Source organism: Sciurus vulgaris, assembly GCF_902686455.1.
Source record: "Sciurus vulgaris genome assembly, chromosome: 6".
Classification (NCBI taxonomy): Eukaryota; Metazoa; Chordata; class Mammalia; order Rodentia; family Sciuridae; genus Sciurus; species Sciurus vulgaris.
The window spans coordinates 65,882,822-65,909,293 of record NC_136466.1 but is presented as its reverse complement, the minus strand read 5'-3'; the positions used below and the strand labels follow the sequence as shown (position 1 = coordinate 65,909,293).

Below are 26,472 nucleotides of genomic sequence, written 5' to 3'. Positions count from 1 at the left end.
AACCGGAAGTCCTAAGACACCTCCCTTCAGGACCCCTCTACCATTTGTTTTCAAAGAACTTTCTAAATATGAATTCTGTTCTATGATCTGTGATGCTGTGGTAGACTCAATGCTGTCAGAGCCCAGAGTTTTACATGCTTGGGTTTGTGGCTATAATGAAGTGCTAAGTATGCACTATATACCACACAGACTGATCTGAGGAAGCAAAGTGAGGGGGCTACCTTGCTGGAGAGGTCCACACACACCCTTATCAGCAGAGAAGACAACTGTGCCAGGGGCCTGCGCATGAAATGCCATCTACAGAAGGGGTCGACCATGCCAAAGTGCAGACTTTACCCAAGTCTCCTTTGCCAAAAATGTGTATTGTCCCCAGCTGTGAGCTTGTGAAGCCCGATATGTATTTTAGCATGAAACAATAAAAATAGGTTTATTTTCATTTAATAGAGTTGTCAGTCAGGCTTGGTTTTTTTTCAGTACCTGGTTTGGAGAGGGCAGTACTTGATCATAGATTAAATGTCCAACATCATCCCTTTAACTTTTCCCAAAGGGGCTTAGTTCCTGGAAGCTGCTCTGGACATCCAATAGTGATTTAGATGGAATTGGTTGTGGAGATGGTCGGGTGAAAGGACAGGTAACACTTCCTCTCAAGGCTGACCAGGCTGAGTTCACCTCTGTAGAGCAAATTCTGGTTTGTATGACCATGTGGTGAAAGCCTTCTCTACTCTGTGCAGAGGTTAGGAGCACAGCAGCTTCAAGAGCTGGGCTGCCTGTTACCAGCTGTGTGGCCTTGGGCAGACTACTTACCATTTTTGTGACTCAGACTCCTTTTCTAGAAAATGGAGTTATAATAGCACCTTCCTTAGGGATGTCAAGATTGCAATGTCTTAAAACATACAGAGAGCTTTGAACTGTGCATGGCATACATAAGTGCTCAAGAATAGATCTGTGTCTTATTACCTTCACCATGTCTGCTGTATCCACAGACCAACTATGTTATTTACTGAATACTCGTTTTAATTGACTCAATTTTCATCTAAGATTTAATTTCAAGAAAAACTTTATATCCCAACTGTAGAAGACCAGTATAATTTTTTATAAATATAAGGTAAACAAAAAAACAAACAAAAAAAAAAGTAATAGTATATATTTATTGTGTCCTTAGTACTTGCCAAACACTAAATGTTTTTACTGATAACCCTCACAGCCATATGAGGTCAACACTATCACCATCCCACCTTGTAAATGAGGAATTGAGAGTAGTTAGAAAACTTGCCTATGGTTGCAAAGTTAATGTTTCCAGCTCAAAACTCAGGCTCTTCAGCTCTGCTCTGTTGCTACCTTAACTACATCTGGAGCATGTACTTGGTTCACATGGTAGACGGTGCTAGGTTAGCTTCCTAGGGTTGCTACAATAAATCACCACAGGGTGGCTTGAAACAACAAAACATTCTATCACACTTCTAGAGCCTAGAAATCCTAAATCAAGATGTTGGCATGGTCATGCTTCCTCCAAGACCTCTGGGCCAGGATCTTCCTGTGCCTCTTCCAACTTCTCGCAGCCCCAGGTATTCCTTGATTTGTGGCAGCACCACCCCAATCTCTACCTCTGTCTTCACATGACAGTCTTCCCTCTGGGTCTCCAATTCTGGGTCTCCTCTCCTTTTAAAAATGACACCAGTCATATTGGATTAGAGTTCACACTAATGACCTCATTTTTATTTGATTACATTTGCAAAAGATTCTATTTCCAAATAAGATCACATTCACAGGTACCAGGGGTTAAAAATGCAAATATCTTTTTGTGGCATAGTGGAATGCAAGGAACACAATTCAACCCATAATAGTTGCCCGCCTAAGACTCTGGGACAAAAAGAGTGTGTTAGGGAAATGTTCAAGATCAGCACCAATCTGAGACTTTCTTTATGTAACCAAGACTGAAGGCCAGGTGCAGTGGCTCTTACCTGTAATCCCAGCGATTAGGGATTAGGCAGGAGGACTGCAAATTCAAAGCCAGTCTCAGCAATTTAGTGAGGCCCTAAGCAACTTAGGGAGAACCTATCTCTAAATTTAAAAAAAAAAAGAGGCAGGGACTAGGGATGTGGCTCAGTGATTCAATCCCTGGTACAAAAAAAAAAAAAAAAAAAAAAAAACTGAAGGAATCAGGACAAGGGAAGAAAAATGGCTTATGTGTTTCAGTGACATTTGGTTCCCAGTCCAGGAGCTAACTAAAATTGTCTTCTGCTCCATCACTGACACTCTGGGGAAAGTGACAAGAAAAGCACAGGACAATTCTTCCAGCCTCCCAGACATCCCTCATGAAAGGCTAGCAGTGAAAAGCTGATAGAAAAATGTAACCTTCCAAAACTTCAGACCAGGAGGGGGAAGCACAACACACCTCCAGAATGTGTTTTATGTGGCTGGTCTGGAATAGCAAATTCAGACAAATAATAAAGCCTTCATCCGGGGAATATGTAAAGAAAGAACAATAGCAGAGACAGTAGTGGGAGGGCATCATTTATTTTCCTACTGTTTCAATGAAGACTTAAAACAATTGTTCTACTAAGAAAGGTTTAAGGGAGTGAGGAAGAGTTATCTTGCTCTGTCAAACCAGAGTGTCCTTACTTGAAGGGACTGCACAGATTTCGTAGAGTTGAGAGGTTCTCATCTTGAGTTCCCGGGCCACCTGACAGATGGAAAAAGGCCAACAGCAGTGCACCACAAACCAGTCCTCACACAGCGTGCCCTGTACAGGTAAATGCATTTAAGGGCAAGACCAGGGTCTCTGTTCTAAGTTGAACAGACCCATTTCTGTTACATGGGGACCTGTAAAATGCTACTGCTGACCCCACTGCTTCCAAGATCCACCAACACCAAGGACACTGGGCTGCCCAAATGCCAAGCAGCTCGATGGCAAATAGTACCTATGATTCAGAGCCCTGCCCTTAAAACTCGATTTGAGGCTCCTATGCAAAACCAGTGATTTTTTTCTCTTAATATCCTGAGCTTTTTTCTCTTAGGACCTAATATTATTATTATTATTTTATTTATTTGGAGTTGGTAGTAAGTGCAATGGTCCAAAATTCCCAGCATAAATCAGGATAGGAAGTGAAAGTAAATCCAGTGTACATCTATCCCTAATCATGCAGTTACCTGCTTGGGGCCAACCATTGTTTCTTATATACACTTGCAGATAAATTGTGTCCACATATATAATCTTTTATGAGAATAGTTGCATACTTTTGTAATTTTTTTCCACACAAAATTATATCATAGTGATCATTCCATAGAATACATAAAGAGGTGTTTTTTTTTTTTTTTTTTTTTTTTTCTTAACTGTCCTCATCTTAAGAATGATCAGTCTCTCCCCCAACCTCTTGGGTATTTCAGTTTCAGACACGTGGAGGAGCCCCCAAAATGAGTTCTGCATATGTCACATCGGTGATACTTTAAGTCAGAACTTGCAAGTACATCCTCCAAATTTGGCATGATTCTATCTGTCATCTTCTCTTGAAGTAATAAGAAACAGACAGAAGTTGGTTTTATTTCTATTGAAGGAAAAGACCGTGTATGGCTTATGGGGAAGAGCATTCACAGCTACCTCCTGTTACTATTCCTCAAAGCGTGTCTCAGGGAGCACAATTTGGCCAATGATAAGCCCACTGATCAACTATCTGCATTGTAACTTCTACTTGGATATATCCTTCACAATATAGCATTTTAGTTAACTTATACTTCCTACTAAAAGATGAAATCAGAAATATCTTTCCTTTCCCCAAGTTGCACATTAAGTGTGGCATTTTTAAACATTTTCACTTGTACTTTATTGGAAGGCATCCAGGTTCTCATAGACTGAGGGTCACATATGCCTCAAATGCACTTACCTGTATTTTATGTCTCTCTCTGGTGCCAATTCTCAGTGCAAAGGTAGACCCAGGTAACAAAGGCCAACAAAGACACTCTCCATAGTGCCTGGCGATGTCACACTCAAGACACAGTGGACAAAACAGACCACAGAAGCCTATTAAGAACCACACCAAAGAAAACCAAGGTTCTCAGATGTTCAGGGAGCAACTTCTCATCTTAAATGGCATTTTACAACCCCCTGCCACCAATTTAATGCTGCATTGCCTCCCTGCAATCAGGGATGGGGGATGAACAACCAGTTCTCAAAATTCATTGTACGAATACTGCTATAACTGAGTCACATGAAAATTGTCTTCTTTTGTTAAACACCGATGAAGCTGAACCTGATACAATTCTGTTAGCACTGATTATGGTAATTGGTTTTTCCTGTCAAGAGAAATGCATTGAATGATTTTTGAATCATAACTGTTGCTTCTGTTGTTTTCATCTATCTAATTTCAATATTAAAAACAGACACAGTATATAGGATACTCTTGAATAACAGACATAGTTCCTGTAAATATGATTGAAAGCTTTTTGATGATACACTAATTCTGCTTCCTAGGCTTATCACGGTTCTCTTCTATTTTGCAAACTGAAAGGTTATTCTAGTTTTTGTCAGTTTCATTGGAGCCACTGACATCTGTCAGTTTTAATCTGCAAACTATTAGGCGCTTGGTTCCTTAACTGTCGACTGAAAACAGTTTGTCATTTATTAGTTCACTCATCATTATCTACTGAAATGGATTCGTATACATTCCTAACACAGAAGTTTTATTTATTTAAAACATATTTTAAATGTGTTTTGGGTCACAGATTCTTTTGAGAATATGATGACAGTTATGAACTTGCTTCATAAGGGAAAATAAAAATACATGCACATAGTCATGCAAAATTGTGCACTTAATTTCATGGAGTTCACAGAGCCATGGAAAACTACTAATGGGTCACAGGTTAAGAACCCCTGATATACAGTTAAGATGTTATGTCGTCTAGCATTGTAAAAGATGACAACCCTGATGAATACAAATAATGAGAACTATGAAACAGCAGAAAATACCAACCTAAATTCAGTCTTTGCAAAATGCATTCAATAAATATTTTGAGGCATAATTTATGTACAAAAAATACACATATCTTAAGTATTCAGTTGGATGAGTTCTGACAATCATATTTACCCAAGCAACTGAACATGGAGTATGTTGCTCTCACCCAGAGTTCTCATGTTCCTGTCCAGTCACCCCCAGCTCTCCTGCTTCCCACTCCTAAGGGAACCCATAGTTCTGGTTTCTATTCTCATAGGTGAATATAAATCCATTAGACACTTGATTGTTCCATTTTTGATTCTTATGGTTAAGACTTCTATGAATGCTTATCTAAGTCCTTATATTGACATATGTTTTCATTTTACTTGGGTGGATTCCTGAGAGGGGGACTGAAGATATATGTTTAACTTTACCAAAAAAAAAAAAAAAAAAAGACCAATAGTTCTCCAAAGTATTTGTACTATTTCACACCAGCTCCAGAAATGTACGAGAGTTCTAATTGTCCCACATTCTAATCAACCCTTGCTATTGTCTGTCTTTTTTATTTATTATGGGTTTTGCTTGCAGTTTATTTGCAGCAGTTTATTTGAAGCAGTACTGGGAATGGAAACCAGGCCTCACCCAACACTGAAAACTGATATGAACAGCTTAGAGGAGAACAAATGGTCCAGAAAATTTACAGCAAGTAAGGTGTGGTCACACTATATGCAAACTTGAATTAGGTTTTAAGCATGCATAAAAATCAATCAAGTCACATTTTATGCATGGATTATAAAATAGTGCAAATCCCTACAAATAAGGAATTAATCAAAAGTTGCATAATTGTAAAGCTGGCAAACCAAGCAGCCAATGAAGGGCGTTTGTACAATTTTCTCGGCTACACTACTTTAACTGGTAAAGAGGAATGCCCATCAACCTTAGGAAGTACATTATAAAGAAACTGTTCATGTGCATTAGAACTTTTGCACCTTACTTTTATGACTCATAAGCAATTATTTTTATTTGTAATATTTTTATAATATAACCATGTTATCTAAGTGTTCATTGGGAATTGGTACTAGATTCTGAAGGGAACACCAAAGTTCAATTACTTTTAATCAGAAGTCCAAAGTGATTTTAAAAAAGAAACATGGAATACAAATTTCTAATATATAGTAGCTCCTCCTATTATATAGTAGCTTCTATTATATTTATACCAAGCTTACTATATGCCAAGTCCTACTAAAAAAATTTTGTACATATTAATTCATTTAATCTTTGCAACAATCCCATAAAAGACACTTATCCCCATTTTACAAATGAGGATATTGGTCTCCAGCAGACTGAAGTATTTGGCCCAAGTTTATACAATTATTAGTGAGGGATAAAAACCAGATTCAAATTCAGAAAGTCTGGCCTTAACTACTACATGTATGTTCTCCTGTTTTCCATATTTATCTATTCTGCCATCTGTGTTATGGATTCATATGCTCCCATACTGTATCCCCATTATCACTACTTCATATGTGCTGTATGGGACAGACTTAAATCATGCAAACTTCTTTAAGAAAAATCCTTTGTTTCAAGTGTTTCTGCTCTGTACTGTGAGGACTGCAGTAGGATATGCAACTGTCAGATCATAGCCCAAGAAGGGATGTGCAAAAGTGGGACGATTAGATTTTTTGTCTCTCGAAGAAAATTTTGCAACACATACATAGGCCAAGGATAGGTATCCAGAATACAAAAGAATTATAAATCAATATATAAAAGATTAAACAAAAAAAGAAAATGGGCACAGAACATTAGCAGGTAACTCACTGGAAAGAAACTACAAATGTCCAATAACAGACATGAAAAGATGCCTCAGTATCAAGACAAAACATTTTTTAAAACTGCATACCAAGAGGTGGGTACAAGGATAGTCACTGCAACATTGTAACTTGAAATTTAAAACAACTTATATGTACATTTATAGTCTAAAGTGCAAATAAGCCATTGTGATATAACCATTCTATGGAATCATAAAGAATACAGTGATACCTGGGCACTCCTGTAATCTCAATCACTTGGGGGAGTGGAGGCAGGAGGATCTCAAGTTCAAGGCCTGGGCAACTAAGCAAACTTCTGTCTCAAAATAAAAAATAAAAGAGGCTAGGGATGTAGCTCAGTGGTAGAGCATACCACCTGGGTTCAATTCCCAGTGCCAAAAAAAAAAAAAGCAATGAAAAATCAATTAAGTACCAACATAGTTAAATCTGTGAGATACATTTGGAGTTTTATAAAAAAAATCAAACTGTATAATAGTATGCACAGCATAGTGTCAATGTTTTGTTGAAACAATTACAAATCAAAAATATGTATTACTAATGTATACACATATAAATACAGATAAAAACCTAGCAGGAAACCTCCCAAATTGAGCATCATTTATTTGTTTGTTTGTTTATTACTGGGGAGTGAACCCAGGGGCACTTAACCATTGAACCACATCCCCAGTCCTTTTTTTTTTTTTTATTTTTTTTTTTTTTTATTTACAGATAGGGTCTCACTGGGTTGCTGAGGCTGGCTTTGAACTTGTGATCCTCCTGCCTCAGCCTCCCAAGTCACTGGGATTACAGGCTTGTACCACTGTGCCTGGCTCCAAATTTGAGTTTTAAAAGAAGAGGCTACATCCATAGTAACAAAAATGGCATGGTACTGACACCAAAACCAACATGTAAGCCAATGGTACAGAGTAGAAGACACAGATCAAACCCACATAAATACAATTATCTCATACTAGACAAAGACACCAAAAACATACACTGGAGAAAAGATAGCCTTTTCAACAAATGATTCTGGGAAAATTGGAAATCTATACAAAGCAAAATGAAATTAAACCCCTATCTCTCACCCTGGACAAAAATCAACTCAAGTGAATCAAAGCTTTAGGCACTAGAACAGAGACCCTGTGCCCAACAGAAGAAAAAGTAGGCCCAAATCTCTTAGGGACTGACTTCCTTAACAAGTCTTCTAAAGCACAATAAGTAAAATCAAGAATCAATAAACGGTATGGAATCAAACTAAAAAGCCTCTTCACAGTAAAGGAAATAATAAAGAATATGATGGAGAGCCTAGAGAATGGAAGAAAATCTTTGCCACTTGCACCTAAGATAGAGCATTAATCTCCAGAATATATAAATAACTCAAAAAACACCAAAAAAAAAAAACCCCAAATAACCTAATCAATTAATGGTCAAAGGAACTGAACAGACATTTCACAGAAGAAATACAATAAACAAATGTATGAAAAAAATGTTCAACTTCTCTAGCAATTAGAGAGATGCAAATAAAAACTATACTGAGATTCCATCTCACTCCAGTCAGAATGGCAATTTTTAAGAATACTAGCATCAATAAATGTTGTCGAGGATGTGGGGAAAAAAGTACGCTCATACATTGCTGGTGGGACTGCAAATTGGTGCAACCACTCTGGAAAGCAGTATGGAGATTCCTCAGAATAGAACCACCATTTGACCCAGTTATCCCACTCCTCAGCTTACACCCCAAGAACTTAAAATCAGCACACTATAGTGATGCAGCCACATCAATGTTTATAGCAGCTCAATTCACAATAGCTAAACTATGGAACCAACCTTGGTGCCCTTCAACAGATGAATGGATAAAGAAAATGTGGTACATATACACAATGGAATATTACTCAGCCTTAAATAAGAATCAAATTATGGCATTTGCAGGTAAATGGATGGAGCTGAAGAATATCATGCTAAGTGAAATAAGCCAAACCCAAAAAACCAAAGGCTGAATATTTTGTCTGATATGTGAATGCTGATTCATAATGGGCCGGGGGAGAGGAAGACCCAGGTGCTAGGGAAAAATGGAGGAACTTTGGATTGGGCAGAGGGGAGTGAGGGAAGGGGAGAGAGGGAGTGTAGGGATGGGAAGTACAGCCAAATGAGACATGTAAGATACACGTAAGATTCACTACTTTTGTGACTCTGTACCACCTATAGCCAGAGGAAGAAGTTGTGCTCCTTTTGCGTACAATGTGTCAAAATGCACTCTACTGTCATGTACAATTAGTTAGAACAAATAAAAAATAAAAAAATAAGGAACTCAGGTTCACAAAGTATTTGTGGCATCAATTTAGCTTCTTCCTAACCTAAAAAAGTCTGGTATTTACCTAAGCATTCCAGCCTGAATGACCCAGGACTATTCTCTGAGGCAGGGTTCACCCTCACCCTCATGTGTAGAATGTGGTTCATTATTCACCCTAACTCATAGGGGAGCCAACATAAAGAGAAGAAGCCACAGTGTGGAGCCCCAGGGAGCAGAAGTAGAAAGGGTGGGTGGAAATTTCAGCAAACCAGCTTTCAGATAAATTATTATGAAGAGGCAGAAACTTTTACAATAACACACACTTTAAAAAGGAATGGAGGCCTGGGGCTGTGGCTTTGTAGTAAAGCACTTGCCTCACATGCATGGGGGCACTGGGTTCTACACTCAGCACCACATAAATAAAATAAAGGTATTGTGCCTGTGTACAACAAAAATTTAAAAAAAAAGGAATGAGAACACTCATACATAGCCAGTGAAAGTGTAAATTAGCACAACTTCCAGAAGGAAAGTCATTTGGCAGTATACATCAAGATTTAAAATGACACACACTACTTAACCAGCAGGTTCACCCCTAGGCAATTATCCAACAGATAAATGCACAGACATGCAAAATGACCCCTGTACAAGGACACTCATAAGGCATTGGTTTGCATAGCAGAAAGTCTGGAAACCACACAAAGACCCACCAATGGGAATTTCTGGATAAATACATATGGGACAGTAAAATGCAAATGGAATCTTGGCAGCAATTTAAAAAATCACCTCCAGATGTGCTTATATAGTCTGGTCACCTAAATGTATTGTTAAATTAAAACAAAACAAAGTGCAGAAGAATGTGTGTTTTCAATTCTACCCGTCGTGAAAATTATATACACACAAATTACATACACACAAGAGTAAAAAGACTGGGGGAAAAAAAAAAAAAAACAGAAACCAAAATGTTAACAACAGTTATCTGTTGCAATTACAGAACACTGCTTTTTAAGAGTCTTTTGTAGGTTTCTTTTTTACAGTGATTATATGATACTTTTATAAAACAAAATATTTTCATTTTTTAAATGTTTATATCCTTATAAGTATATGGATTATATCTGGGCTCAGGCAAGAGTATTTGCCTCTGGAGAAGAACTGGGTAAATGGAAAGCAGGAGGGAGTACTTGATTCTCATATACAAAAAAGGAGTTCTACCTTGTGTGTTAAATAACCTTTCAAAATGTTTGTTTTTAACTGAGCTGACTGCAAAGGCAATAAGTTCTCCTCTCTGAAGTGTTCAGAAAGCCAAGGCTAGCCTGTATACGGCAGAAGGAATTTAGGCAAGCAGGTCAACTGACCTCCAATATCTCTTCTAACTCCAAGGCTCTATTGATTATTTTAATCAAGTGCAAGGGAAAAAAAAAAAAAAAAAAAGCAGTGAGAATACAGGTTACAATTTATGCATTTATTTGTGTCATTCAGGAAATTTTGGGTTTTTTTGTGATTTGTTTCATCTTGTTTTTTTAGTATCAGGGATTGAACCCAGGTGCGCTTAATCACTAAGCCTCATCCCCAGCACTTTTTATTTATTTTGAGACAGGGTCTCATTAAGTTACTTAGGATCTTGCTAAGTTGCTGAGGCTGGCTTTGAATTTGTGATCCTCCTGCCTCGGTCACCAGAACTGCTAGGATTACAGGTGCGTGCCACCACACTGAGCTCAGGAATATTTTTAAGTGCCTCCTATGGGCCAGGTGCTCTACTGAATACCATGGTAGTAAACAATACAACTGTGGCTCTTGCTTTCAGGGAGTGTACTGTTAATCTGAAATACAGCATGGGGACACTAATCTCAGTATGATGGCTTTTCATGCCTCCTTCCTCCTTCCTCAAAGAAAATTCTGGCTTGCTTTCTTCCATCCACCTTGGGCATCTCATGGTTCCTATTACACACGAGTCTTTACAGCCTGGTGTTTACAGTGCCCTCTTCAGGGACACTGAGAGCCTGGATCCTTCCTATTGGTCATATAGACTTTAAGTCAAGTCCTCTGAAAGACCATCCTTTACTCAATCCTCTATAATTTTATTGTATAGTAACCTGTTTCCTTCGTGGTATTTATTACAAATGCAATTATTTTGTTTATTGTTTCTCTTCTACAAAATTATCTGTCTTATTCAATATTAAGTCTGTAACATACATCATGTACCTATACATAGGTGGGAACTCAGAAAATATTGGTTGAATCACAAACCAATGTTGATTACACCTTCTATAAAACTTCTTTGGAACAACATCACAAATATTCCCAAAGCCAGAATATCCAGTTTTTTTATTTGCTATGCCATTTAGCTGTCACTTATTCCACCTTGTCCTTGTTTGCACATTTGAGCTCTCGGGTACTCTATTTGGGAAGGACACAAAGACACTCATTTGCTAGTCCCAGTGCAGAGTGAATTCAGATAAAAGTACAGTGGTGGGAAGAGGGAAGCAGTTAAAATAAATAATTACCACAAAATGAAGATGCAAAAAATGTCAAAAAGAAGTGGAAATCTTTGCTGGTTATAATGTACTCTTTGTTTAATGGATGACAAATTATAGCAATAATTCCTAGCATTTGAAGGAAAAATGTCCCAGGATGGGAATCTGGCATGGAACAGTCATGGAAGCAGTTCTCCTTTTATTCCCAAGACTGCCACAACTATTTGCACAGTGATTTACTTGAAATGAAGCTCTGTATGAAACAATTTCCAATTAAAAGTCCTTTTAAACAAGAATGGGAAGAAGTCCAAGATTCATAGCACTCATACTCCACCTGCATCCTCAGAATCTTGACTCTCAATGTGCTGAAGGACAACAAAAAAAATCCAGTAGCAATCATATTAATAGCTAAGATTCACTACAATTCACATTGTAGTAATATTTGTTGGGATTTTCCTTGTAACAGAACCCTAATAGTAAATTTGGAAAATTATCCCTTCACTCTTGTGAGCAGTAGTAGTAAGTGTCATTCAGAATGCCCTGGCCTTGCCAAGCAGTAGGCATGTGACCTAAACCAGGCAAAGTGAGCTGTGTCTGTCAAGACATCAGTTCTCAGATAGGATGACACAAGGGTAAAAACATTTGGTGATACATAGATTGTCAGCTCCTAGTAACAATTCATGTTGTCCTTTCTGGCCTTGATTCAATGAACTAGATCGTCTTCTAATAAAGTCTAGCATCTGCTTGTGTATTAGTTTCCTAGGGCTACCATAACAAAATGCCACAAACCGAGAGTCTTAAAGTAACAAATTCTCTCACTAAAGAATCCAAGAAGCAGAAGTCTCAAATCAAGGTGCTGGCAGGGTTGGATCTTTCTGGAACTTCTCAGGAAAATCTTCCCCCGACAACCCTAACTAAACTAGTGGCACTTTAATTTGACTACATTTGTAAAACCCTACTTCCAAACAAGGTCACATTCAGAAGTTTCAAATGGACATGAATTTTAAGGAATAACCCATTCAACCTAGTTTGGCTTGCAACCAAATATCCCTAACTGTTCCAGTAATGCTCCAAACTAGTGTTAAGAGTGGGTTCTATGCACTATCTGCTTTAATCTTGACGACAACTTTTGAAGTTAACATCTTTATTGTCTTCATTGTAGAAGGGAGAAATGTAGATCCAGAAAATTTTCTCAAGGTCACATAACATTTAAGAACAGAGTGAGGCATCAAGTTTATAGCTAAGTTACAGAACCAACCTAAGTGCCCTTCAACAGATGAATGGATAAAGAAAATGTGGAATATATACACAATGGAATACTTCTCAGCCATAAAGAAAAATGAAACTATGGCATTTGCTGGTAAATGGATGAAAATGGAAACTATCATGCTAAGTGAAATAAGCCAAATCCAAAAAAACAAATGCCAAATGTTCTCTCTGATATGCAGATGCTAACACAAAATAAGGGTTGGGGAGAATAGAAGTACTTTGGATTAGACAAAGGGGAATGAAGGGAAAAGAGCGGGTGGGAATAGGAAAGACAGTAGAATAAATCATACATTATTTTCCTATGTTCCTATATGAACACACAACCAGTGTAACGCCACATCATGTACAACTAACTGAAAGAATGGGAAGTTATACTCCAGGTATGTAAAATATGTCAGAACACATTCTACTGTCGTGTACAACTAAAAAGGACAAATAAAAAAATTTTTTTTGAAAGAACAGAATGAGGAATCAAGGTGAGGCCCATATCTGATAAAACCTGTTCTCTTAGCCACAGTCAAGTTGGAGTGTCATAGTTAGAGTGCACTCGTGTCACCCTAGTCCCCAGTCATATGCAACAAAAAGAAAATGGCTACTAACCAGTTGGGAAATAGATTTCCACATCTCTGCATGGTTACTCCACCCTCTCCTTACCTTGGTACTAAGAGACAACTAAAGCAGAGAATCCCAGGAAAAGCGTTGAGAGAGCCAGAAAACAGCTGCCATAATGGTCTTGTCAGAAATACACATTGGTAGCAATATCAGGAAGAGACCTGAATAGCTGAGCCACAGGCAGCCAAATGAGGACTTGCTCAGAAGTTTCCAGCTGATCCACATTGTGTTAACTGTCAGACAAATTCAGATGTTCCCAGAAAACTTCATAGGATGGGGAGAGCCATATTCTTAAAAAACATTAAAACATCCAGGGTCTTTGGATTTTGAAACTGGCCTTTATTCATCAAACAATACCATCCCCACCCTCCTTCAAGAGAGATTCTGTGACCCAGCTTTTCCCTAGGACAAGAGTATCAAGTGCAAGAGGGAGATCCTAATCTGTGGTACTGGAAGTGAATTAGAATGTCCCACGGTAAAAATAGAATCAATATGCTTAAACGCCAAATCCAAGGAAAATCATGCAGCAAGAGGACAGTGGTACTTTTAACTCTCTAGTTAAACCAGTATCTGAAAAGATATCAATGAAAGGAGTTTCATTTTGTGATCATTCTCATTATAAGTACCAAACATGCTTCAAAGAAATACTGAATACAAGAGACAATCAAAAAAATAAGTTATTCATTGGCCATCTGAAAACATCTGCTGTAAACATTTTTATTTGTATCCTTCCATATTTTTTCTAAATTTTTGCTTACCTCAAAAAACTGATGGCTAAAATATATAGCTTTGCAACCTGCTTCTTTAACCTATTCATATATCCAAAAGAGCTTTTTATCTGGCTGTGTAATTATTGTGTGGATGTCTCCTGTTGAACATTTAGATTGTTGCATGTTCTTGCTGTCATAACCGATGTACAAAATTTAGTGTACCTGCTAAGTCTATGCACATGATTTCCTTAGACTAAACTCTTAAAAATGTAATTCCTGGGGTCAGGGTGTGGTTCAGTAGTAGAGTACATGCCCAGCATGTGCAAGGCCCTGGGTTCAATCTGCAATACTGCAAAAATATAAAATAAAATTACAAAGTGTATTTCCTGGGTCAAAGTTATGTAACACTTAAGGTTCTTTCCATATGTAATGTTGGGCCATCTATGAGGAAATCTACATTTCTACCACCAGTGGATGAGGAAGCCCATTTTTTGTCTTTGCCAATTGTGGATTTTGTCATTTAAAAATCTCTGAAGGCACCACTTAGTCTATGACAGTATGCACAGTGCTAAAAACAAGATTTTTTCCAGCAAGGGTGCACACTTGAATCACTTAGGTTAGTCCAGTTATTCTGAAACCATTTAATTTCTGTCTTTGTACCTGATGTAGTTGTTTCATTCACTGATATCTTGGGTAAGAAAAAGTAAGAAACTTAAATGAAGAGGAAACACCTACAAATTCTCCTATCTCTGCACACACTGAAGAGGCCGGTGCTCCAGTCCCCACCAGTCTGAACAATCGCTGTGATGGTGGTCCTGCCACTGGCTCCACGGACAGGTTGCTTCACCACAGCACGGGCTGGTACATGGCTCCTGCAGAGTCAAGGATGATGATGAACTTGAAAGCAAAGATACTTCAGAACAACAACCATTAAGCAAGACAAAATGATAAAGAGGAGATGGGAACTCAGTGGTGTGAAGAACTCATAATTCATAACCCAGACTGAGTTCACTATCTCCCTCCCTTCATCACACCTTCTTATCTGACTTTTTGCCCTATCTCTATTAATAGCAATATTATTCCTAATCCTGTCACTCAATTTAATATCTAGTCTACTTTCATAGTGTTTCATAATAGTTATATTCACAACTTTGAAACCACGAGGCCTCAGTACTGATCCCAGCCTGCCACTTTCTGATGGACTTGATCTTGATTTAGTGGCTTAACTGCTCTGCTTTCTGTTAGTTCAGATGAAAAAAAAAAAAAAAAAAAAACAAACTGCTATGAGGTTACTATGCCAACCGAAGGACATATAGATTACTGTGCCCAGCGGGTGTGTAACAAGATGACCCAGAGAAAGTTGCACCCCAAAGGGTTTTTCCTTTCTTTCTTCCTCCTTCCTTCCTTCCTTCTTTTTATTTTTTTAGTCCTGGGGTTCAGAATCTAGGGCCTTATACATGATAGGCAAGTGTTTCTACCATTGAGCCACATCCCCTGCCCACCCCAAGGGTTTTAAATCTTTAATGGTGAGACTGAAAAGGAAGTAGACTGAGTAGGCAGACTGAAGCCTGGACTAGGCTACTGAAGTCAACATGCAGTATCATTTAAGTGAAAATTCCAATTTAGACTATATCTTGAGAGCAAACTGCTATATAATTGTCCTGGTAGTACTGCGAAGTGTAACTTTGGGTTGAATTCCCTGAACGGAATGGATATTCCCTATGTCCATCACTCTGTCATCACTTAGGAAATTAAGGCCTACAAGTTCTACTTTGAAAGCGAGGTGAAGAAAAACTTCCTTCTCTTTCCAAGGCTGAAAGTCCATCTAGCCTAAATTTCAACCACAGGGATGGCTGGAGATATTCCCATAGTGAAGGATAAGCTGTACCTGGTCTCGCAGAAGGGATGGTCAAGAGTCAAGTAGAGGGGCACTAGGATGACTCAGCCTATACAGTGTGGTCATCTTCCTGTTTTGTACTTCTGGCAAACATCAAGAGTTTGGCAAGTCTCATAAAGAGTTTGATCTTGGGGCTGGGGATATAAATCAGTTGGTAGAGTGCCTCCCTCACATGTTCAAGTCCCTAGGTTCAATCCCCAGCATCAAAAAAAAAAAAAAAACGGGCTGGGGAATATAGCTTAGTTGGTAGAGTGCTTGCCTTGCAAGCATAAGGCCCTGGGTTCGATCTCCAGCATGGCAAAAAAAAGTTTGATCTCTGGTGTTCTATGAAGAATTAAAGAACCTGCCTCATACTTGATTCAAAATAAAGAAAAGAGAGCAGCATTTCTTCTCCTAATAGTTGTTGCTATAACTCACCAAAGCTCAGTATCTAAGACAGCCTGGAGGTAAGGGAACATTTTTGATCACCCTGAAGATAGCACCCTAGGGGCATCTTGGAAAGTTGAGGAGCCTTTTAAGAACCTCTGAATTGGGGCAATAAGGCCAGTGGGATATCATGATCTATTAATATGGGATGCACTGTTCTTAAGACCCAAATCTCTTTATCTTTCCACCAATACTACACAAGTACATACCTTCCCAAACTTGACAGCACATTGTCATGTTTCCAAGCCTTACCTCTGACCAACATCGGCCTCCAAAGAAGAGGTACAGAAATCAGTATCATAAGGTTTCCAGGTAATGCTTAAGCAGTCATCCTACCACTCTTGAAACCCCGGGACCAGTAGATTTGAATACCACAAATGGTAACTACAATAATTTCCAAGTCTTCTCCTAGTAGTGGTGTCAATGTAACAAAGATGCAAAGAAAACAGGATAAATAGGAGGTAAGTTGGGAGGAAATATGCTTGGAACACACCCAGTCTAAAGTGCCAGTAGGACATCAAGAAGAGGCCTAATAGAGCTGGAAATGGTGCACCAGAACTTGGAAGAGAGGCTGAGGTTGGGAGTGACCTGTCTAGAATTCTATAGTGGATCTATGAAACATCCCCATCCCTTTCGTCCATTAGGCATTATAGACAATGCCTAGGGTTCAACAAGCTTTTTAAGAACCTGCATAATACTTTGAGTCTTGGAAAAAAGTACTGGCTGTAAAATATAATAAGGGTAAAACGTTAATTAATGCTCAGTTAAACACAAAAATTTAGCATTGTCAAGTTTAGAATCCACTGATATTTTATTATATTGGAAAACAATTTATAAGTTCTCTTGTTTTGCAAAAATTCCCTAGTACATGCCTAGAATCCAGATGCTCAGGAGGCTGAGGCAGGAGGATCGTGATTTCAAAGCTAGCCTCAGCAACTCAGTGAGACCCTGTCTCCAAATAAAATATTAAAAATGGGCTGGGGATGTGGCTGAGTGGTTAAGCACCCCTGGGTTCAATCCCCAGTACCAAAAACAAAAAAAGAAAAAAAAAAATCCCTAGTATGCATGACTGCTGAGAAGCAGCAGTCAGTGGTGAAGTAAATCAATTATTTGTGTACAGTATGGTGACACATACCACTGATTCCAGTAACTCAGGAGGCTGAGGCAGGAGGATCACAAGTTGAAAGTCAGTCTCAACAACTTAGCAAGACCCTATCTCAAAAAAAATAAAAAGGGCCAGAAGTGAAGCTCAGTGGTAAAGCATACCCGCATTCAACTCCCAGTACTACCAAAATAATTATTCAAGCAAAATTGTAAAATCCCTTTAATCTATTGTTCAAAGAGAAAGAGAGGGAGAAAGAATTATCATGTAGGCATATTGGTAGGGTGTGAGTTAGGGCCTATTTCTGTGGATTGATGTGTTCTCCAAAATTCTCACATTGAAGCCCTAGCTCATCATGTGAATGTACATGGAGATAAGACTGTTAGGAAATAAATGCAGTCAGAAGGGTGCGATCCTGGCTCAATAATACAGATGGCTTTTTTTTGTTTTTTTTTTTTTTTTTGGTACCAGGGATTGAATTCAGGGGTGCTCAACCACTCAGCCACATCCTAGCCTTTTTTTATTTTTTAAGACAGGGTCTCACTAAGTTGCTCAGAGCCTCATGAAATTGCTGAGGCTGGCTTTGAACTTCTGATCCTCCTGCCTCAGCCTCCCGAACTGCTGGGATTACAGGCATGTGCCACTGTGCCTGGCACAGGTAGCCTTTTAAGAAGAGAGAGATTTCTTTGCCAATATGCATGTGCAAAGGAAAGACCATGTGAGCACACTACAGGCCAGGAAGAACCCTCTCCAGAACACAGCTACACTGGCACACTTCCAGGCTCCAGAACTATGCAGAAATAAATTTCTCTTGTTTATTCCCTCCATCTTTACAGCCCAAGCAGATTAAGATACTTATGAATATTTGTAAGTGGCCATGAAGAAACTGTTATTTCCTCAAACTCCACCTGAGCTCCTTGAGGCCAGGGGGCACTTGCTGCTCCTCCTGGTATCCAGCACGCTATCCTGATATTTACCACAATAACTATTTGTCAAATTGGATCAAATGGATTCCCAAGTCTTTTGTTATATTTGAGTCCTCGAATCTAGCTCCTCTAATCCAAATTATGTGACTATTACTTTGTTTCATTCTCTAGTAAAAGTGCAACTGTCATGTGTGAATTAATTAAATAAAAGCTGAGAATAGCCTAAAAGCTTCCTGCATCCCTCTACACAATCCAAGGCATTTCCCTCTCAACATCGTGCCCACCATCAACAGCTTCCACCATTATGCTAAGAACCTCAATCATCCCTGATTTTAGTAGAGGGATTTCTTAGGACTGAATACTGGATTAGATTCTCCCCTGAAATGAATCATTTATAGCTTGCAACCCTAGAATAGAATTTTTTGCTTCAATTTTAGAATTATGTGCATAACACCTTCTATCACAGCAAGGATGCCTGCCCTTTATCTATTCCAAATCAAACAACAACTAGGACAGCTTTTCCTTGGTGGAAAAAAAGTGTGTGTGTGAACAGGCATGGTGGCGAAAGTGTGGCACTAAGCAACTCAGTGAGACACTGAGTTCAATTAAATAAATAAAATACAAATATGGCTGAGGATGTGGCTCAGTGGTTGAGTGTCCCTGAGTTCAATCCCTGATACCAAAAAAAAAAAGTGTGTGTGTGTGTGTGTGTGTGTGTGTTTCCTAATTTTTTTTTCTTAATACCTTAAATCTTTGGTGATTTTATATTAAAATGTTTTAATTTGCATATATTAGATAATACATTTTAGTTCACGATTATTGCTCATGTGTTATAATTTAAATAACTCTATTTCCCCTTTCATGGGAACCTTCTATGTGCTGGCACTGAGTAGTTCCATTAAAAACCAAAAGATTATTTAGGACTGCTATAGATGTTAGAATAGAGTAGCTACTATAGATTCCCAGACAGCTTTTATGTATTACCCTAAGGAATCTTATGTCACCATGAAAAACAGCAACAAATTCAGACACAGTGGGTGAAAATGATAACCACAGAACTATGCTAACTCAGAAAACCCACCCACTTAACCATCAAAGTCAACAACTTCTTCCCTTAGTGGAAAGAGCAGACTTCAGATTCAGGCACACTGAAATTCAAATGTGGCTCAGCTACATTCTAGTTGTTAGAACTTGAGAAAAAAATCATCACAGCTTTCAACTCTGGCCTTTTTTTCCATAAAATGGTTTTAAAATACCCTATATCCACAGTTGACATGAATACCAAGCAAGATCATGTACTTGGCACATAGCAGGTCTGTAATCAACAGCAGCTACTGTTATTATCATAACTTCAGGATCTACTACATACTCTACAGGCAATCTGTATACTCTTCTGAGAAACAAAGAGAAAGAAAGAAAAGATCTGGGCCAGTTTTTCAGTTATCATATGTGCTATCTAAATGCCTTATATTTTATTCAGTGAAACCAACTATCTCAGTTTTCAAGATCAATGGTCTTAGCAGGGTGGGAAACTTTCAGTGCTAAAACCAGGACATTCCCTGACAAACCAAGAGACAGTAACCTTAGTATCAGAAGTCAAAGGAAGTTTTAACTCATGGAAGTAGGAGGTGGACTCCAGCCAGTTTGATCTGTTCCTATTTAGTGGGAGGCGATGGATGAGATACACATCCTTCCCCATCTAACCTCATTCTAGTCAATTCTAGCAGTTAAGAACTTTCCACACTGTATGTCCTCAAATGCCAGTACTTCAGCCTGGCAGGGTTCATAATCACTCTCTTCCTTAATCAAATTTGCAGTACTAAGAATTCAGTTTGTCTTTCACTCAGGCTTCTAAATTATTTCACATTGTTAACTAAAGCCAAAACCCTTGAATTTTGATTTCAAAGGAGTAGCAGTTACTGGCAATCGCCAGAAATGAAGTTTTCACTTGGTCAAGGTTCAATACTTTAAGAATGAAGTGTTTTTACCTAAGCCAATCCTTCTCTTTTCAATAGCCAACCAAGGTCAGAAGAAACTAATTAGTTGCCCCCTTTTCAAGTACACAAGGGACAGGACTGAAACCACTTTCTTCCCAAGCCCAGTCTTCTTTCCCTAGTTCTTTTTAAAAAGGGAGTGTCTTGATAATCCACTTAAAGAGCAAAGACTGGGGGAAAAGAATTCATCCTATTTCCTACCTCAAGTTGGATATAAAATGTTCATCTTCAGAGGATATGAGTGAAAATAGCAGAGGTGAGGGTACATTGAGTAAGGAAACATCCCTGGAACACTTAGAAAAGTAATGTCCAAACCAATTCATAGTAAAAAGTATCTTCTTGTCATTTGGGCTATCCTTTTCCTTTTGGTAATAAAATGACCAAATCTAAATTTAGGTTCAATACAAAGTGAAGTAGCTCTTTGAAAGAATGTTGCCTTGATATTCTGGAATCTGAGGTCATAGCAGTATAATTGATACTTCGAATGTCCTGAAAGACAGATACACAACTAACTGAGGGCATGTTGTCTGAAGGGAGTTATTGCTGGATATACAGCTTAAGTTAAAAAAAAAAAAAAACAGGCATCTTATCTTTGGTGGAAAAGTCCCTTTACTTTGATAACCTCTATCAAACATTTATCTAGCTCAGTGTTACTAAGATTCTCTTGACCCTTCCATGGAAGACCCAGAAGCCACAGAGACCTGTCTTCATCTCCAGGACAACTATCTAATTCTTTAAGATGAGAAGTCCCATAACTTACCTAAAAGCATGAACAGAAAGGCTTATCAGCCTAGGTATCATACTTGAATCCATCTTTTGAAAGTGGCCACCTCACATTTGAGCCATGCTAGGTTGCCCCAAGCCCATAAGGCTATTTAGAATTTCTAGAAATCTTCCATTTGATAATGCTAGAGAAGTAATGCTTCTTTCCTACTCAGCCCAGATGAAATCTAGAGAAGAAAGCAGGGGATTGTAGGAGCCACCAAAGTAAACCTTCAGGACGTGCCTCCGGAGGGATGGACAGCAGGAACACTGGGAAATGTCCTTAGAAGACAAAAAAATTAGGCAAAATTGCACATTAAGAGGTGGAATTCAAAATCATACTTCAATGATATATTAAAGAGACAACAGGAGGATACTGCCACCCATGGTATATATTCTTTTCCATCAGATCCATAAAGAATAATTATGTTTCTAAACTCCAAAGTATTTACTTAAAAGCCAGGATTATTACCAAAAGCCTGAAATACCTTCCAAATCTTAGACACAGTTTCATAATTGCCTTTCCTCTCAGGCTTCTGGGCAACTGTTACTCTCAACTCTAAGATGTATCTGATATTCAGAACAGCTATGTTTCTTCTACTTATGTTTCTTCTCTATTCCAAGTTCTTACCACAGTGTACGGCACATAATGAGCACTCATAATTTGTTGAATAAATATGATATACATGAAAAATTCAGGTTATAAGAATAACATAAATTAAGATTACTAGCTTTACAATCATTGTACATATAAGTTATGGTTCCATATTTTAAATTTCCATTTGTATCCAACATTCCTAATCAAACATCTATTGTATGATATGACTAGTTCATATGCCACACAGCTAATTTGTTCACTTAAAAATAAGGTGAAAGGAGAAAGAAATGTCCTTTACTATTTATGAAAAAGAAATGATAACATTAGAAAGTCACCATTTTACATAGTCCCCAACATAGTCACTTATCAGGAAAGGATCTTCAAAGGGTACTAAAACCATTAGGTAAAAAAAGATCAGGAACAGGATATTCCCTAGATACCAGAGTATCACTCCACATATTTCTAATGCAAAAGGAAAAAAAGTACTTTAAGTCTGGAGAGATCCAAAAGTACTCAAAATGTATCTTTACAATGTAAAGTTTTGAAAGTGCTTTTTAAAAAAAATGTATCTGCAATAAAAGCCCTGGAAGTAGCTTTTAACAACAATAATAAAGCATCCTGGAAGTGATCAAAATATACTTATAATATGGAAAATTTGGAATTTATCCAATTTAGTATCACTGACAGTGGAACATCTGACACCATGAACTTTTTTCTTTTTTGGGGGGGTGGGGTGCTGGGGATTGGACCCAGGACCTTGTGCTTGCAAGGCAAGCACTCTACCAAATGAGCTATCTTCCCCAGCCCACCATGAACTCCTTGATATGGTACAACAGAATTAATGTTTAACCTAAATTTCAACAATTCTCCAGACCACACTGTCCAACAGAAATACAATTTGAGTCATATACATAAGTTTAAATTTTATATTAGTCAAGTTAAAGTAAAAAGAAACAGGTGAAATTAATTATAATATTATATTTACTTAACCCAATATATCCAAAACAATTTCAGTATATAGTCAATATTTTGAAATTATTAGATATTCTACATTATTTTTCTATACTGTCTAAGGAGTACAGTCTACACTTATGGTACATCTCAAATTGGGCTAGCCACTTTTAAAAACGCTCTATAAATAACCTGCAGCAAATGGCTAAAGCACTGACCCACACAGCTCTGAACTTACCTTCCAATGCAAGAAACACAAGAGAGGGGAATAAACTCCACCTACTCTTTCAAAGTGAAAATGCATTAAGAATTCCTTTGTGCATGAGGCCCTGGGTTCAATCCCTAGTACCACCAAAATAAAAACAAATTATAATACAAAAATTCCTTTGTCACATTCTTCAGGTCTCTTAGGATCAAGAATCATGTCCTACCCTGGTTTTTGTACTGTTTTTTCACCTTATAACCAATTAAGCTCTATGCATAGTAGTGAGTAATTAAGAAACCTAACTGATGCTGCAAATTTGGGAGTCAAGTATTTTCTTTTTTTTTTTTTTTTTTTTACTTCTCAGAAAATGTTTATTCCTGGACACCTACTTTTTAATTCAAATTCTTAGTCTCATTACATTGTTAAATCACAGCTAAGACATCACTTACTTCTACAAATACACCTGACTTTTCAGGCTCATTGGAATGATCCTCCTCCTCTTTTTTGGATTTATTTCTTTTCTTTTCTTTTCTTTTCTTTTTTCCGCCTATTATGACCAAGAGTTACATTGGGGAATAACATGGACAGTACCTAGTTTCAAGAGGCTCTCATTCTAACTGGAGACATAGAACAATAAACATTTCCAATTCAGGGTGACACATCCTAATACAGGGGAAGTACACTGCTGCTATGGGAATATATAAGAGAAATACCTAACTCAGACTTGGGGGATGGCTGGATGCGGGGAGAAGGGTGTCTGTCAAACAATGCTTCTCAAGGAAGTGACATGTAGATTGAAACCTGAACTAGTGATTGAAAAGCCTTCAAACTGGCTTCTCAGATTAGTTTTTTCTCCTCTATCCATTCTCCTCACTGCTGCCAGAGATCTCTTTCATTGATATTAAGCATCATTTTCCACATGGCAGGTCAAACAGACTGATGGAATCTAAACCATACTTCCCTGCCCCCTCCCAGAGGGTGGTCATATCCTTCTGGAGCTGAGAAAAAAGAATGCCCCACAAGTATGTATTTCATGGAGGGCATCACATCAACAGCATGGACAGGGTTAGTGCTGACTGGCTTGTCTAATTCCAGTGGCTCAGGCAAGGTCAGTCCTATCAGTACTTCATGCAGTAGGTTCCAACTCACCGGAGAGACAAATTTGACACCTTGAAAGGATGATCTTTTCCACTTTCCCCAGGTAATGTAACATCTAAATCGACCCCAGTAGTTGCCACAGGAAGTGGATTGGCTGTGTAAAGGCATCTTTTTCCATCATAAACTGGTCTACGGTCTCCAAATATAGTTACTTTAAAATGCTGAACCATTGAGTCAACTACTTCCCTGTTCACTCTCCTAGGACACTTCGTCTGGTTTAAAATCCACCTCACAGAGGTAGACATCAATCTTTGGGATTTCAACTTGAAAACAGTTAGCCAGCCATTTAATGGGTTTGCCCATGGTGCCATAGCCAGGTCTTCTGGGCACCATGAGTCGGGGCTGGGCCCCAACAGGTCCTGCGGAGCCGAATTCCATTCATGGAGCTGCGGGGAGTGCTTGGGACGAGCCGGGCGCCCGCCACAGAGGCGAGGAGGCGCCTCACGCGGCCCGAGGTGGGGATGACGACGGCTTCCCCTCCGCGACAGCACTCCGAAGGCGCTCGGCCGAAAGGGCCGCAGTCGGGAGACAGCCCCGGATCAGGCGAGAGGAAGGAGAGGCGTGAGGCAAGGAGAGGGAGCCCCGTCCGGAACTTGCGCCACCGGCGGCCCCTGACGCTCCGGCCGCTCCCCACCACCGCAGCCGCCCCCGGAAGCCCGCCGGCATCAGTTCCGCTGCCCGGCTCGCCCGGCGTCCGCGCCTCGCCCCGACCGGTGCCGGAGCGACGTCGGTGTGGGCGAGGCCGGCGCCAAGTATTTTCTAATACAGAAGTGCAGTTGGTCTGAAGATATTCAGGAGAAGAAAAATAACAAATCATCATCTGTATGTCAACTAGAGACAGGCGAATAGGCTTCTAATATAGGTGTTGAATAAATTTTTCAAGAAAAAATGTATGGTACAGCTACTGCAGACTACAGAAGACAAAGAACACAGCACTCTCTCTCCTGCTTCAAAAATAAGTAGTTACTCTCCACAGAAATTGAGTTAAACACCCAATTTCACCCAGAGATCCAAGAACCTTTATGACAAGGCCCAGTTTATTTGCAGCCATTTTTTCTCATTCCTTCCTAGATAAACATTTCACTCCTGGCTTCATCTCCCAAATGAGCCATGCATTTATTTTTCCCCTTCAATCCTTTAGCTACTACCAGTTCCAAAACCTAGGAATGTGGTCCTCCTTTCCTTCAACTGCTATTCCAATCCCAATCATGCTCTACATCTCACCTCATCTATTTAGTCTTTTTGGACTGTGGTCCACATAAACTCCCACTTCTGACCTGACCACACTGGCTTTGTTTAAATACTGTTTCCCATTCATGAATTCTTCGACTATAAATACATGTGCAGTAGAGACCTGGAAATATGGGAAACAGTGTTCTAATTCAACTCTAATACTAGTATGTGGGCTCTTAAACAAGTCACTTTCATCTCTGGACCTTTCTTCATGGGCCATGCTTGCTACTTCTTTAGCTATCAGCTACATACCTCTCCCTCAGAGCCTCTGTGCTTGTCTTGCCAAATGCTGTTGCCCAGTTGTCTGCTAATAAAAGTTCCCATACGTTTACCTTTGGACCTACAAGATCACTTCCAGAAATTTACTCTAAAGATTCACCTAACAAATATGAAACCACATAAGATTATTCACTACACATTCAAAACAAATTCTATAAAATAAACACTTTGAAACAACCTAAGTGCCTATCCATAGGAGACTAGCTGAATAACTATGGCACACCTTTACAACACTATTACTGGTTGGGTGGGGGGAGGGGGCCAGCAAAAAAGGACAGAAAGAATGGGAGGACAGAAAAGGAGGAAGAGAAATAAAAAGATCTCCGTGAACCAAAATGGAAAAATATTCAGGCTCTCTTATTAAGTTAGGAAAACAAGGTGTAAAATAGTTTTATATATAATTCTATAGATATAATCCTGCTACTGTTTGCATAATACAGAAGAAATTAAAGTATATATTAACAACTGGCCTATTTTTTAAAAAAGAAACACAGGAAATACATAAGCCAGAAAATAATAACAATGGTGAGCTATTGAGTGAGTGAGAACGTGGTGCAAGAGAGTAAGAATTCTCTGAATGGATATGGTTTTGACTTGTTTATATATTTTACTTATTCAAAAAATAAAAAGGAAAAAAACTACAAGACTTAATATAAAGAGATACAAATGACTAAGTCTATTAAAACCATATCATCAAGAATACAAATAAAAATAACTGCTGGCAAGGATGTGGGAGGAAAAGATACACTCAGACATTGTTGGTGGGGCTCCAAATGAACACAACCAATTTGGAAAGCAAGATGGAGATACCTCAAGACTACGAAAGGAACCACCAAATGACCCAGCTCGCTCT

At 38.7% G+C, this 26,472-nt stretch overlaps 1 protein-coding gene across 1 annotated transcript; it reads right to left on the bottom strand.

The window, feature by feature from the left end:
• Window positions 1-2,374: 2,374 nt before the first annotated feature.
• PLAC8L1 (PLAC8 like 1) lies at window positions 2,375-21,928 on the bottom strand. Its single transcript, XM_079145484.1, has 4 exons — window positions 20,635-21,928; window positions 14,824-14,960; window positions 3,882-4,018; window positions 2,375-2,743 (listed from the first exon to the last, which is right to left on the bottom strand). The coding sequence occupies exons 1-4, from the start codon at window positions 20,754-20,756 to the stop codon at window positions 2,603-2,605; spliced, it is 537 nt and encodes a 178-aa protein (XP_079001610.1). The 5' UTR covers window positions 20,757-21,928; the 3' UTR covers window positions 2,375-2,602.
• Between the last annotated feature and the right edge of the window lie 4,544 nt (window positions 21,929-26,472).